At 40.3% G+C, this 16,422-nt stretch overlaps 1 protein-coding gene across 1 annotated transcript; it reads left to right on the plus strand.

Annotated features, from left to right (window-relative positions):
* The first annotated feature begins 14,643 nt into the window (after positions 1-14,643).
* Positions 14,644-15,957, plus strand: LOC134305916 (E3 ubiquitin-protein ligase BRE1A-like). The gene is made up of 2 exons (XM_062990236.1): positions 14,644-14,801; positions 15,243-15,957. The coding sequence occupies exons 1-2, from the start codon at positions 14,745-14,747 to the stop codon at positions 15,564-15,566; spliced, it is 381 nt and encodes a 126-aa protein (XP_062846306.1). The 5' UTR covers positions 14,644-14,744; the 3' UTR covers positions 15,567-15,957.
* Positions 15,958-16,422: the final 465 nt, after the last annotated feature.

Here is a 16,422-nt window from a genome sequence, read left to right on the forward strand (position 1 = left end):
TTAACCCGATTTTAGTAGTTTCAGCAATCTCCTTAGATGTTTTCTCTGCTTGATGCATGCCAATAATTTGACCCTTCTGAAACAGATTAACATCTTTTCCATGACCACAGGATGTCTTTCCACATGGTTAACAAATGAGAAATGGGGTAAATAACTTGTTGCCAGCTGAAACATAATCACCCATGAAGTAATTATCCAATGGGAGGCTCTTACCTATTTGCTTAGTTAAATCCAGGTGGTTGTCACGAAGCACTCACAGGCAGTATTAGGAATCAAGTGCAGGTTTTATTAAAGGCAATAAACAAGGTCAGAATCCAAAAACAGTCCAAGGTCATACACGGGTGATCAAAAATGTCCAAGCAAACAAATCCAAAGGGCAAAAGAGAATACTCACAATCCAGATACAGAAACAATCAAGGTCATACACTAATAAACAGATATACTCTAGAAAACGCTCAGAATTGCAAAACAAGACTTCGCAACAGGTGTTTCATTCTGTGGGGTATTTATACCCTCACAGAATGGCCGTCAAACAGGAAGTGGTTGCACGTTAGAAATCTGGAGACAGGGACCTCTGGTGGTGTGGAGGAGCAGCCACAGCCGGTGTGACATAACCCCCCTCCTGACGGGCGGCTCCCGACGCCGAGAACCCCTTCCTTTTGGGGCGTCCTCTGGGTTTAGGGGCTGGATGATCTGGAAAGTCCCTGTGAAAGTCCTCTATGAGTGAGGGATCTAAAATATCCCTTGCAGGGACCCAAGACCGCTCCTCTAGTCCATAGCCCTCCCAGTCGACCAGGTAGAACAATCTACCAGCACGGCGTCTTGAATCTAACAGCCGGCTTACACTGTAGGCGGGGGAACCATCCACGTCCAGCGGAGGAGGGGGTTCTGTCACAGCCAACTGCCTCTGGGAGGAAGAAGAAAACACTGGCTTCAGCAATGACACATGGAACGTAGGAGCGATACGATAAGAGGCAGGTAATTCCAATCTATATGATACCGGAGTAATTTGTTTCAATACCTTGAAAGGCCCCACAAATTTGGGGTTCAGCTTTTTACAAGGTAGTTTTAACTTTAGATCCCTTGTGGATAACCATACCCTCTGTCCTGGTCTGAAACCTGGTACTTCCCGTCTATGAAGGTCTGCTTTTACCTTTTGTCTACGAATCGCTCTCTGCAGCCTTACATGTGCCTCCTCCCATGTCTGCCTGCTCCTCCTCATCCAGTCGTCCACAGCTGGAACTATCGAAGGTTCTCCTGACCAGGGGAAGAGTGGTGGTTGATAGCCTAAAATACACTGAAATGGAGTTATACCTGTCGACGAACTTCGCAGTGAATTTTGGGCATATTCCACCCAAGGCAAAAATCGGGCCCAATCCTGCTGGGAGCGGGAACAGTATGACCTAAGAAACCTGCCTATTTCTCCATTTAAACACTCAGTTTGTCCGTTAGCTTGTGGATGGTACCCTGAGGTAAGGCTGATATTAATGTCAAGCAATCTACAGAACTCTTTCCAGACCTTGATGTAAACTGAGGTCCCCGATCTGATACAATGTCCTCTGGAATCCCATAAAACCGAAAAACATTGCTAAACAACTCTTCTGCCGTCTCTAGTGCGGAAGGTAGTTTTCTCATAGGGATAAGCCTACACGCCTTTGAAAACCGATCTATCATCACTAAGATAACCGTATTTCCTTGGGAAATAGGTAAATCTGTTATAAAATCCACTCCTAAATGCGACCACGGACGCTTAGGGATAAGGAGTGGTTCCAACAAACCTGCAGGTAACTGTCTAGAGGTCTTAGACTGAGCACACACTGGACATGCTTTTACAAATGTCTGAACGTCCTTCTCCAGTTCGTTCCATCAGAACTTGTTTTTCACTAAGTCCAGGGTTCTACTGATCCCTGGATGGCCTGAACTCGGGTTACTATGAATTCTCTCGATCAAATTTTGGCGTAATGTACTAGGAACAAACTCACGGTCTGGTGGACACGTCTCTGGAGAAGGTTCGTTCTCCTGTTCCCGGTGTATCTCGTCCATAAAATCCCATCTTATGGGTCCAATAATACATTCTGGTTTGATGATAGGATATGGCTGAATCTCCTCTCGTTCTCCGTCCCACAGGCGAGATAATGCATCCGCTTTGCTGTTCTTGGATGCTGGGCGATAAGACACGGTAAAATCAAATCTCGTAAAGAAGAGCGCCCATATAGCCTGTCTGGTATTAAGCCTTTTAGCGGTCTTTAAATACTCCAGATTCTTATGATCTGTCAAAACCAAAAATTGATACCTAGCCCCCTCTAACCAGTGCCGCCATTCTTCCAATGCCAGTTTCATAGCCAGAAGCTCTCGATTGCCCACATCATAATTTCTTTCTGCATTACTCAACTTTCTTGAAAAGAAGGCGCATGGATGAAGTTTAGAAGGAGAACCACTTCTCTGAGACAATATGGCACCCACTCCTGAATCAGAAGCATCCACTTCAACAACGAAAGGATATTCTGGGTTAGGATGCTTTAAAATGGGAGCAACCACGAACCGATTCTTAATAGATTGGAAAGCTATTTCGGCTTTCTCGGTCCATTCTAGTTTTTTCTTTTTTCCCTTTAACAGGGAAGTGAGGGGAGCTGCTTCAATACTAAAGCCTCGAATGAATCGCCTATAAAAATTGGCAAACCCCAGAAATCTCTGCAGCTCCTTTATTGTGTTCGGTTGGGGCCATTGCACCACAGCATTCACCTTACCTTCATCCATGCGCACTCCTTCTTGGTCCACTACATAACCTAAAAACGAGACAGAGGATAAATGAAATTCGCACTTTTCCGCCTTGACGAATAGCTTGTTTTCGAACAAACGAGCTAACACCCTCTTAACATGATCAATGTGTTTCTCCAGAGTTTTGGAATAAATTAAAATGTCATCGATGTACACTATGACCCACTGGTCAATCATCTCCCGCAAAACCTCATTTATGAAGGCCTGGAAAACAGAGGGCGCTATAGCCAAACCATAGGGCATCACCCTATACTCATAGTGCCCCCTGGTGGTTATAAATGCCGTTTTCCATTCATCACCTTTACGAATTCTAATGAGGTTATATGCACTCCTTAAGTCCAACTTAGTGAAAACCTTAGCACCACGAAGTTGTTCCAATGCTGCAGGGACTAAAGGCAGGGGATACTTGTATTTTACTGAAATGTCATTTAATCCTCTGTAGTCTATACAAGGACGCAGCCCCCCATCCTTCTTTTCCACAAAAAAGAAGCTGGCTGCAGCTGGAGAGGTGGATGGGCGAATATACCCCAGTTTTAGAGCCTCCTCCACATATTTCTCAAGTGCCTCAGTCTCTATCCGGGATAAGGGATAAATCCTGTTTCTAGGTGGTGTGCTGCCCTGCAACAGTTCTATAGCACAATCCCAAGGCCTATGTGGAGGTAGTTCACTAGCACCTTTTTTAGAAAACACCTCCCCCAGGGGTTTATAACAATCTGGAACATTGTCTGTTTTAACAGTATTGGGGCTTTCAACTGAAGTAGCCCTAATAGGCAAAGTCATACATGTTGTCCAACACTGCTTTCCCCATTTCTCTATTTCATTCCTTCCCCATGAAATGTGAGGCTGATGCCTAACTAGCCAAGGAAACCCCAGAATAATGTCATGTTGGGGAGCAGTAATGACAAAGAAGGAAATACTTTCCTCGTGAAGTGATCCAATTTTCATGGTAAGTTCCGTGGTGCGCTCTGTCACCGAGTTCTTTCCCAGGATTCTACCATCCACAGCCTTTAGAACCATTGGAGAGGTGGTACTGGTTTGTGGGATCTGCAGCCTTTCAGCGATGGTGCGGTTTATGAAGTTCCCTGCGGCTCCCGAGTCAATGAGCGCTGAAACAAACGCAGACTCTGAACCCCAGAGCAACTGAACCTCTATGCTCATACACTTAACATTTATTTCAGGTTGAAGCATAAAACCTACCTCCAACACTTTTGCGGTCCTGGGGCGAGTTGGGCAGGATCTGCACAAATGATCATCTTTCCCACAGTAAAGACACCGTTACTCTCGGAACCTCCTCTGTTTCTCCTCCTCGGAGAGGTGGGCTCTTCCCAACTCCATAGGTTCAGGATCCCGGTCCATTCTTTCTGTTGACTCGGTGGAGTTCATTACTCGCCTGATCATCCTACCGTCATACAGCAGATTGTCCAATGTAATGGTATGCCGAATATAATCATCCATGTTCATGGACGCACCTCGAACGGCCATTTCTGCCTGCAGTTCCGGTCTGAGACCTCGTTTAAACATTGTCAATAACGCTGGTTCATTCCAACCGCTCCCAGCCGCAATAGTTCGGAACTCCAGCGCATATTCTGATGCCTTCCTTCTTCCCTGCTTTAGTTCACAGAGTTTGGTGCCGCTATCACGCCCTGCTTGTGGATGATCAAACACTTCTTTAAAAACAGAATAAAACAGAACTTCCGACTTTAACACATCGCTACCTTGGGTCCATAATGCAGTAGCCCACTCCTTAGCTTTTCCGGTGAGTAATGACATGACAAAATGGATCTTGTCAGCTTCACCACGGAATTGTTCAGGATGGTGTTCTATAAAAATACTACACTGCATCAAAAAACTTTTGCACAAGTCCATTGACCCATCATACCTCTCCGGTAGGGCGATATGTACTCGAGAACTCACCATAGTGGATGGTACTGTACTCACATGCCCTTGGGCTATGGTTGAGTGTTCCGGTTCAACATGGTCTGGTAGTGGAGGTGCCGTCCTCAGCAACATTTCTTGCAAGAGACATGCAATCTCTTCCATTCGTTGTTCTTGCCGAGCCAATCGGTTATCAAAACCTGCTGATTCCATCTTAGGCGAAGTCTTCTGTCACGAAGCACTCACAGGCAGTATTAGGAATCAAGTGCAGGTTTTATTAAAGGCAATAAACAAGGTCAGAATCCAAAAACAGTCCAAGGTCATACACGGGTGATCAAAAATGTCCAAGCAAACAAATCCAAAGGGCAAAAGAGAATACTCACAATCCAGATACAGAAACAATCAAGGTCATACACTAATAAACAGATATACTCTAGAAAACGCTCAGAATTGCAAAACAAGACTTCGCAACAGGTGTTTCATTCTGTGGGGTATTTATACCCTCACAGAATGGCCGTCAAACAGGAAGTGGTTGCACGTTAGAAATCTGGAGACAGGGACCTCTGGTGGTGTGGAGGAGCAGCCACAGCCGGTGTGACAGTGGTGACCTTTTTTTTGGCCAGGCAGTGTAATTGCATATAAGAATAATAATTATAAAAGTGAACAATATTGTAAATATAAATACTATACTACACATACACAATACTACTAAACATACTACTACTACTACATCTACTAATACATACCATAAATATTTATCACACACATATGTCACATATACATATATATATATATATATATACAGTATATATATATAAATATAGCAAATATCAATACTATCCTATACATACATAATAGTACTATACATACTATGTACTACGATATATATAGGTAAAGTTCTTCACATTTCTTTTGGTCTTGCTTTTTCCAGTCTTTTTTTCTGCCGCCATCTTTTATATATTTTTCAATTTCCTCATCGACTGCTTTGCTGCATGAATTCTGTCTCACAGCACCTGCAGAAGTATAGGGGTTCGGATAGGGATTAACAGACTGAAAGCCTATTATTAAGTTTTAGTAAATCTGCTAGTTTATTGCAGTAAATAACCTGAAATAGAAAATCTGTGCAATTTAGATTCTGTACTTTTTGTTTAATAATTTAGCTATTTAGAGACAGGACTGTTTTCTGTTTATGTTGTACATCTAATAACCCCATCTACCATATGGAAGTCTACCATTTATTTCAGCTCAGAGTCTGTCTAATTTACATTCATGTCTGAGTTTATTAACATGTTGCATGGTGCTGATCTTTTACAGGCCAAGGAATGAGCAAAGTTCTACTTGCTGTCCATGTTTACTGCAATGTCAGAGAGAAAACTCAAGTATAACAAGTATAATAACAAGTATTTTAGTAAAAAGTAGTGAGAAAGAAAAAGTTTCTCATAACAGAAATAATATAAAGAAGTACAGACACTTCAGTTAAGTTAACTGTCATCTACAATTAACTTTTAAAATAACTTTCTATAAAAATAAGTTTTTGTTCGTTATTCAGTCACACAAAGAGAACAGTTGCAAAAGTCACTGAAAAGACTGCAACGGTCTTTTACAAATGTAACTATGTACAATACCAAATAATACACCAATCAGCCACAACATTAAAACCACCTGCTTGTATGTATACTCTTATTCTATCAGCTTCACTAACCATATAGAAGCACTTTGTAGCTCTACAGTTCCACTGTCGTCCATCAGTTTCTCTGCATACTTTATTAGCCCCCTTTTACCTTATTCTTCAATGGTCAGGACCTCCACAGGACCACCTCAGAGCAAGTATTATGGGTGGCGGATCATTCTCAGCACTGCAGTGACACGGACATGGTGGTGGTGTGTTAGTGTGTATTGTGCTGGTTTAAAAGGATCACAAGCAGCAGTGTTGCTGGACTTTTTAAACAATGAGTCCACTTACTGTCCACACTATTATTGTACACACCTGCTTTGTTGGTCCACCTTGTGGATGTAGTCAGAGATGGTAGTTCGTCTGTTGTTTAATACTGTATTACTATTATTATTATTATTATTATTATTATAATTATCATTATTATTATTATTGTTGTTGTCTTGTTGTTATTATTATTATTGTCATTATTATTGTTGTTTTGTTGTTATTATTATTATTATTGTTGTTTTGTTGTTATTATTATTATTGTTGTTTTGTTTTGAACGATTCCTCTTTTTCAACGGCTCGCATCGCACTGTTGCTATGGTGACGCTCGTCTGCCGGCGCTGAATCAGAGACTGGACGCTGGGCCACAGCTGGACAACCAGCGTCGGCGCGCACGCGTTTCTACGAGCACCAGCCAAACCCAGCTGTGGTAACAACTGGACCGGATCTGGCTACATTCATTCTGGCCGATTCTGACACTCGGCCGACGGTGCCGATAGAAAAGTGGGAACTGGGCCAGATGATTGTGCTAGCTGGGAAAGGCTGCTTTTTGGTAAGTTCCTACTAAAAAACTTTAAAGATCTTAAGAAAACCTTCCGGGAACATTACTGATTACTCATTACTTAACTAAAATTGTAATGGGATTACTTTACTCATTACATCCTGGAAAATATAATCTCGTTCCTCATTACTTTACTTTCACGTTACATTCTAAACCCAAACAAATACTGTATACTGGAATCACATCTACAAACAAATTCTATTTATTTACTTTATTTATTTAGTTTCAGAAAAATCCTCTCTTGTGCAGAGATGTGCCTGTGTTTGTTTCTGCTTTAAAACATACACGCCATGAACCGATCAGATTTAACATCATTAAACGAGTTTATTCCTTAATTATTTGTCCTTATACTAGAGGAGCGACTCGGTTCTTTTAGTTCATTTAAAAAGAGTCATTCAATAGAATCGGTTCGTTCGCGAACGACTCATCCCTCATCACAGTAACTGTAACGTCATTACAAATATGTAACTGTAACGCGTTACATGACTTCGTTACAGATAAAAAGTAATCACGTGACTGTACCGCGTTCCCCCCAACACTGTAGCTGAGAGATACAGGGCTAATGGAGATGTTTTACTGCTAAGCTGCTGTTCAACTCCAGTCCAGTTGGTGGCGCTGGTGCGTCTTAAGTTGTTCTGCCAACCGCCATTAAACATCATAAGAAGAAGAAGAAGCTGCTGTGTTTGTACTGTAGAGCCTCATCTGTAAGTAAAATATGTATTTAATTATAACCCTTATATTTAATTATAACCACATTCTAAATAATAATAAAACTAGAGTTCATAATAAAACATCACTGTGAGGATTTGAGGAGCTTTAACTCCAGTTTCATTTAAATGAACAAACTATTAGCTGCTCCGCTAACTGTTAGCATCACACATGATTCAGTACTGATGAACCGATTCATTGAACCGATGAATCAGTGGATTGTAACGATTCAGAGTTTATTCATTATTAAATCTAACATTTTGATATAAACGCGTCACATTTTCAGCTTTGTTTACAGTTTGTAATGTTTGATAGAAACAGCGAGTTCTTGTAGCTTTGTTTCCAGGTTGTTTTACAGGTTTATAGTAAAAGTTAAAAGTATTAGTACAGCACTGTTATTGGGAGTGGATGAGAAACTAGATGTAAAGAACATCAGACTTAATCATTTCACTTTGGGACACAAAACCACTTCCACCAAACTCAAAGGGTTGTTTCCCAGACAGGGATTAAGGCTTATAGTCCAGGACTACATGTTGCTTTAAATAGAGAATCTCCATTCAAAATGCTGTGTAGTCTAGGACTAGGCTTAATCCCTGTCTGTGAAACCAACCCAAAAAGTTCTATTAGAAGTCTTTTCTGTCTGATGCTGCTCAGTCCCACAATAGTTTCAACATTTTCACTCTGTTTACAGCCTCACAGCATTAAAAATAAACAGTTAAAACAGTCTGAAAGAGTATTCCTGGATTTCTCTTTAATAGGGAATAAAGTACATTTGTCTATCTGTCCGTCTGCCTGTCAGATCTTTTAATGATGCAGTCAGCAGAAGAGGGACACGTCACCCCCATAGATCTACAAAATGAAGGATTCCAAGAGAAACTAATAAAAAAGGAGGAGGAAGAAGATGGAAGTTACTTCTGTAAGTAAATGTGGAGCAATTTGCCATGTTAGTACAGTACAGTTTGGTTAGTATAGTAGAACTAATAAGAAAATGTGGATAGTGGGATTAGAACCTGTACTGTACCGTACTGTCCTGTGTAGAAGTGCTGATACCTCCAGTCTGGATTAAATCTAAGTAGTATTTATTTGTGGTAACTAAACCCACAACCTTCAGTTTCCTCCAGTTGTTGAGTTTCTTCTTCACATATTGATGAATTTCAGGTGAAGGATCTTTAATCCCTGTGGAACACGTCACCTCTGAGGAACACCTCACCCCAGAGGACCAACAGTGTGGAGGTTTCCAGATGAAGCCTGTGAAGAAGGAAGAACCTGAAGATAAAGATGAACTCAGTAAGATATTTTTTATCTTGAGTAAAATAAGATTTGGATTGAATAGAATCAGAGGAACCTGGGATGAAGCATCATACAGTGAAAGCTTGTATTGTGCTCATGCAGATCAGTGTGAGCAGGAAATGATGAATGCAGGATGAATCACGTTACAGGACTTTAATATCAGATCTCAGTTTAACAATTACTAACAGTATTATTTATAATGTTATAAATGTATTTATTATTTATAATGTTATAAATGTATATGATTATTTATAATGTTATAAATGTATTTGATTATTTATAATGTTATAAATGTATTTGATTATTTATAATGTTATAAATGTATTTATTATTTATAATGTTATGAATGTATTTGATTATTTATAATGTTATGAATGTATTTGATTATTTATAATGTTATGAATGTATTTGATTATTTATAATGTTATAAATGTATTTGATTATTTATAATGTTATAAATGTATTTGATTATTTATAATGTTATAAATGTTTTTGATTATTTATAATGTTATAAATGTATTTGATTAATTATAATGTTATAAATGTATTTGATTATTTACAATGTTATAAATGTATTTGATTATTTATAATGTTATAAATGTATTTGATTATTTATAATGTTATAAATGTATTTGATTATTTTCTGCTTCAGAAATGAACAAGGATTTCTGCTGCTTCTCGTGTCCACGTTCCTCTACAACCCAAAATCACCTCCACAATCACATCAAGAGCTGCAACCATGATAAATATGAGACTCTGGTGAAGATTAAGACTGAACATGAGGATCTGACGCCCACCAGAAGCTCCAGTAATCAGCAAACGTCCTCTGGTACTGTCAGCATTAACACCTCTCTCAGTCCCACACAGGAAGAAGGAAACGTCTGCTCACAGTGTGGGAAGAGCTTCAGGTTTCTGAGTCATCTCAAAATACACCAGCGCATTCACACTGGAGAGAAACTGTATCAGTGCTCACAGTGTGGGAAGAGCTTCAGGACCCGGGGTGCTCTCAAAATACACCAGCGAATTCACGCTGGAGAGAAACCGTATCAGTGCTCACAGTGTGGGAAGAGTTTTAATACACAGAGTAATCTGAAAAATCACCAGCGCATTCACACTGGAGAGAAACCGTATCAGTGCTCACAGTGTAGGAAGAGTTTTAATACACAGAGTTATCTCAAAATACACCAGCGCATTCACACTGGAGAGAAACCGTATCAGTGCTCACAGTGTGGAAAGAGTTTTATTACACAGAGTAATCTCCAAACACACCAGCGCATTCACACTGGAGAGAAACCGTATCAGTGCTCACAGTGTGGAAAGAGTTTTAATGGACAGGGTCATCTGAAAAGACACCAGCGCGTTCACATTGGAGAGAAACTGTATCAGTGCTCACAGTGTGGGCAGAGTTTTAATGGACAGAGTCATCTGAAAAGTCACCAGTGCATATTTTTACCAGTCGCATATTTGTTGTTGTTTTGAGGAAGAACTTAATTTCCTCTTGGTTGTAGTTTTTTGCGATCCAACCGACCTCAGTAGAGCTCGATTGACTGGAGTCAGAGAGACCTGTCTCACTTTCGGTTTCTGATTCATGTTGACCGAGGTTAATGTCAGTTTTTTTTGCCTGTTTTATAGTTGTGTTGTCTTCTTTCTTTTTTTTTTTTCTTTTAATGGGTGTTTTAAAAAGACTTTCGTCTGTTTCCATTTGGTCTTAGTTACAGTAACACTCTATGAGAGCTTCAATATCAGGAACATTTTTCTCATCATTAGGTGATGGATTAGGGGGGGGGGGGGGGGGGTTGGATGGGTGAGCTGCTGCTGTGTGTGTGCTGCTCCGAGTCACCACTATCCCTCACGCTACACTCACCACTTTCACTATTCTCACTGTTTGAAGCATTTTCATTGCTTACATTATTTTTGTTGTTTGTTTCGTTTTCTCTATGTTCATTGTCTTTACTTTCACTTTTATCGTTATTTTGCTTGTTATTCCCTTTTGTGCATGCGCGCACTAAATGATCTTTCTGACCACAGTTTAAGCATCGCATGCTATCAGTTGACACATACTGTAGATCGTATAACTGAAACCATCTATTTTAAAAGTTAGAATGCGCTCTAGTTCGTTCTCGTTGTTATTCAAAATCATATAGGTGAATCTCCTAAAAGACACTACGTGCTTCAGCAAGTCAGATTTGCTACCGATACTAATCTTTTTAATCGGAGACATGAGTCTACCGAAGCGCGATAGTTCTCTGTGCAACATTTCGTCTTTAATAAACGGGGGAACATTGGAAAGAATGACTTTCCTGGATGGAGTTGAGAGAGGGAGCACATTCGTGAATGAACCCCCAATCACCACTCCCTCTTCAACTAGGTGTCTAGCCATTTCAACAGTGCTTACAAATAAAACTACAGCACTATTCATCCTGGACGCTGCCAGCACATTCTCAAGTTTAACAAATTTTCCTACAGCCAGTATACAATCTTCCACACTAGCGCCGGTGGCCACCTTAACACCGTGGTCCCGCGTTAGTGTGTCTAGCACCCCGCCACTGCGGGTCGTCATGCTTTCCAGCCACACGCTGGTGCAGACGCCCGAAAAAACACACACGCACCAAGGTTTAGTGTGTTAAAATATGCAACAGATGTTTTAGATTGCTTTTGTTATATGATATACAATGTTTAAATTATATAGAGTAATGACAAACGAGAGAGAAGCATTTAAACGCACATTCACACTCACGTTCACCACGCTCCGCCCACTCGCTCCCAGCATGCACTCCGACAGAGAGAGAGAGAGAGAGAGATGGAACCTGGTCAGGGTCACAGTGGGTCCTTCTTTACTAGTTAACACTGAATGTAAATCAGGAACACATGCTGCACAATTATTTGAAGGTAACCAATTATCATTCAGTTTAGTTTTAAATAATACACACATCTACTTTTTATGTCTCATCCTGCAACTGTTTCACATGTCTTTTCATTTAAATAAATATTTTATAGGAGAGATGCTACACTTACCCGCCCAGCTCGTACTACAGGACATCATAATGTAAATATTACAATAAATAAATAATAATAACTTTTTTAACTGCCTTGGACATTAGCTGTGATGAAGAAAATGCAGCTGGGTCAGTGTGTAACAGGAGGTTTGGAGTGAAGGTGGGTGTGTGTGGATAAAAGTTTCCAGCACATGGTATTCCCAGCCCATTCCTCTCTCTTACTTTTATTTTTCTTGCCAGCTTCGTGTTGTTTTGAAACTAAAATTAATAAATAAGTAATTAAAAGCTTAAAATTGTTTAGGTTAGGTTTGTGTATGTATGATTTGTCTACATTTTATTAATTTAAATTCTCCTCTAGGCCACCCAAGGAGGATGGAGGTCCCTGCTGAGTCTGGTTCCTCTCAAGGTTTTTTTTCCTGTAATTTTAAGGGAGTTTTTCCTTCTTACTGTCGTCCTCGGTTTGCTCAACAGGGTTTTTTTGGTCTGTTGGTCGTGGATTCTGTAAAGTTGATTTGAGACCATGTTCAGTGTAGAAAGCGCTATATAAATAAATGTGACTTGACTTGTATTATTGTTTGGCCCCTCCTGTGGCACTACTGGATAATTGTTAAAAAATATGATATGGAGATCTTGTGATCATTGTTCACACAGGCACTGACTTAATTAAAGTGTAAAAGCATAAACAGCACCGACTATAAATAAATTAATCACCTTGTGCTTATACACTAGTGTTATTTTTAAGCTTCTACTGGTGTAAATGTTTGAGTTGGAAAACAAAACATGACATTAGAGAAACTGCTTGGAAAAACGTCTAGAACTGAGTTCAGTTCTGTGTTTATAATAAAGAAAAATGACAGAAAAACTCCGCTCCGCTTATTATTTGCCACGTAGGTTAAGTCTGCGCCAGTAAGATAGTCACCTCAACAGGTTATGGGCCCAGAGACGAAGATTAACGAGCATGAGTAGTTAGTTAAGCGCGACGTATTACGTGGAAAAGTAAAGTTTGGAGCTGAGGAGAAAATTAGCGGGCTCGTGGTGAAGATGGCTAGCCGAGCCACTGGAGCTCCAGCACCACAGCTGTTGTTCGACGGATCTGAGGAGAAATACGACCTGTGGGAAACAAGGTTTTTGAGCTGCCTACACATCCTGAAGCTAAAGGGGACAATATTAGAAGAACCAGATCAGCCAAACGATGATGACCGACGAAAGAATGCCGACTGCTACGCCGAACTGGTAAGGCTAATCGATGACAAAAGCCTTTCGCTAATCCGACATGAGGCTGCTGAAGATGGCAGAAATGCACTGAAGATACTGCGAGAACATTACGCTGGTAAAAGTAAACCGAGAATCATTAACATGTACACATCGCTGACAAAGTTGCGCATGGAAGAAAAAGAGACTGTTACTGATTATCTGATAAGGGCAGAGAACATTATCACAGCGTTAAGAGAAGCGGGGGAAACCTTCAGTGATGGACTGATCGTGGCCATGGTGCTAGGCGGGCTACCAGATTCGTTCAAACCGCTAGCGGTGCATGTGACACAGAATGAGGATAATGTCACGTTCGCCGACTTCAAGAGAAGGCTGCGAGTTTATGAAGAATCGGAGAAAATGAAAATGACAGAACAAAGTACAGACAATGTGATGAAAACGTATGCAAGACAGGGCAAAGGGCAAAGCAAACCAGAAAATAGAAGAAAAGACGACGATGCAGACATTACGTGCTATAAGTGTGGAACAAAGGGACACAGAGCGCGAAAATGCTACAGACGAGTCTGGTGCAGCCATTGCAAGAACGCCACGCATGCAGAGTCCCTCTGCAAGAAGAAGCATGGGCAAGATGACGCCAGGAAATTTGCGGAGGAGCAAGACGGAGCCAACGATTCCATCTTCATGGCCAACTACGTCCAGAGAGAGAGACCACCGGGCCACATGAAGAAGAAGGGGATCATGGTGGACGCGGGAGCGACTTCTCACATCGTCAACGACATCAGCAAGTTCGAGAGCTTCGACCACTCGTTCCAGCCAAGCACCCACTTAGTGGAGTTAGCGGATGGAAGCAAGTGCAGCGGGATGGCGCAACAGAGAGGAACCGCGGTGATCCACCTGCTGGACAGCAGGGGACAGCAACGCAGAGCGCAGCTCCGGGATGCCATATATTCCGCCGAATCGGTGCCATTTCCGTCCCCAGGACATTACATGTATAAATGTGCACAAAAAATAACTGTAAAATACATTTTATTATTAAGCATAGTGTCTTATACATTGACCTAATTGCAATTTTAAGATATACAATTAAAAACATTAATAAAAACTACCTATAACACTGAAAAAATAGCATTTGTTACCTGTTCCGGCTCTCTAACTATACACTTTACCATAAAATATAATTATTAAAATCCTTCGGAGATGTAGTTTTTTTTGCATTGTTGTGTGACTCCAAATCCCATATATGCGTTAAAAATATTTTTTTCATAAAAAATCCATAATATTTAAGTTCAAATAAACATTTTATTTGTGTCCCTAGGTTTTCACTCAGTCCTGTTACCATAACACATTACCCCATCTGAAAAATTTGGAACATTCCACAAGTCACATGTTCAACAGGAAGTTGCATCAGTTGGATCTTCTGAAGGCCATGGGAAGACCAAAAGTAAGTTCCCTCCTTTTTTTTCTGTATATTTGATCATTTTGTAAGTATGACTGAGGAGGTAAATCTCAACGATCTCTCCTGTTACCTTAATTAATTCCTAGATGTTATTTGTTTATTTTTAGAATACAATTTTAGGAAAATCACTAAAATGTGCTTAGTGTCCTCGTGCTATTAGCATAGCCGCCATGTAGCTATATTTTATGTTTTTGCTAATTCTATGCTAAAAACTCAGTCCTGTTACTTTCAGTCCTGTTACTCATATAAAGAGTAACATGACTGAGTGCCAGTAACAGGAGTGAGTAGAGTCCTCTGGTTTATTGATTTATTAGTGTGAATATTAGTCAATGTAATACTATTCACCTTTTTTAAGGTTTACAGTTGAAATGACTGAAGTTGTTGAGATTTAATATCAGTTTCACAATGTGAATACCATACTTACAGGGTACCAATCTACCACGAAGTGCTGCAGAAAAGCAACGACGCTATCGTGCTCGACGTGATGCTGACCCAGAGAGGAGAGAAAAATATTTAGAGAAGGAACGAGAAAAATACAGGGAGGATCTAAAATCAGGCAGGAAGAAAAGGATCAATAACCTAAGTGAGAGAGAAAAGCGCAGACAACGCAAAAAATGGAGGGAAACATACCATAGAATCAAGGACAGGAAAGAAGCTCTACAACACCTCATCACCCCTTCACACAGTCCCCAGTTATCACCAGCACAAGCTGTAGATCCACAACCAAGCACTTCCAGGTGTAGTTTATGAAATGGGTCAAGTGTCAAAGAAAATGTGCAACGGAGTATTCTGATTCAAACTTGACTGGATGTAGTGTGTGGGCTCAGATGCAGTATTGTGGCTGTAGTGAGCAGGATTATACTGTAGAAATGATCTGTGCATGTGATAGAAGAATGACCAGTGCAGGAGAGAAATTAAACGACATATAAGTTTCCTGTTAAAGGCTAACTTGCAACTTCGCAAATTTCTAGTTTATTCCAGTTAATTCCTATGGAAAGTTTCCAACTTTGAATTTTGCAACCTTAGTTGTGCAACAACCAAATGTTAGAATTTATTTAGAAGTAGCTGATGGAAATAGACATTATTGCATTATAGTATTAAATTCTGCTTATTGAGTCACAGAGATAATGTAACAGTACATTTAACCAACTGCAATGTGTTATTTAATGTGATGCATTCCATAATTTCCCTTCGGGGATTAATAAAGTACTCAATCAATCAATCAATCAATCAATGTGTGTTTTAGGCAACACAATCAAGGGCAGAAAAGTAGACGAAAAAAACAAAAGAATCTTCAGAAGAAAATTCAAGAATTACAGGTTATGTTGAAGAAACAAACCCAAAAAATAGAAAAGTACAAGAAACAAGTCCAGCGCATGAAAAAGAATAATGCTTCTCCGCGCACAAAAGTAAAAAGGCAGATGAGACAGCTTCCATGTGCAGCTATTCAGAAGACTCTTTTGTTTCATGAGGCTCTGGTAGAGGACATCCGAAACAAATACAAAGCAGCACAGGGGGAGAGGGAAAGGCAAATAATTTCAAAAATAACAACAGGAAAAGTTCTGAAAAAGTACAGGCTGCAGCGCTTGGCTCAAAATTCATTGGG

The sequence above is a fragment of the Trichomycterus rosablanca genome, unplaced genomic scaffold (assembly GCF_030014385.1).
Source record: "Trichomycterus rosablanca isolate fTriRos1 unplaced genomic scaffold, fTriRos1.hap1 scaffold_165, whole genome shotgun sequence".
NCBI lineage: Eukaryota > Metazoa > Chordata > Actinopteri > Siluriformes > Trichomycteridae > Trichomycterus > Trichomycterus rosablanca.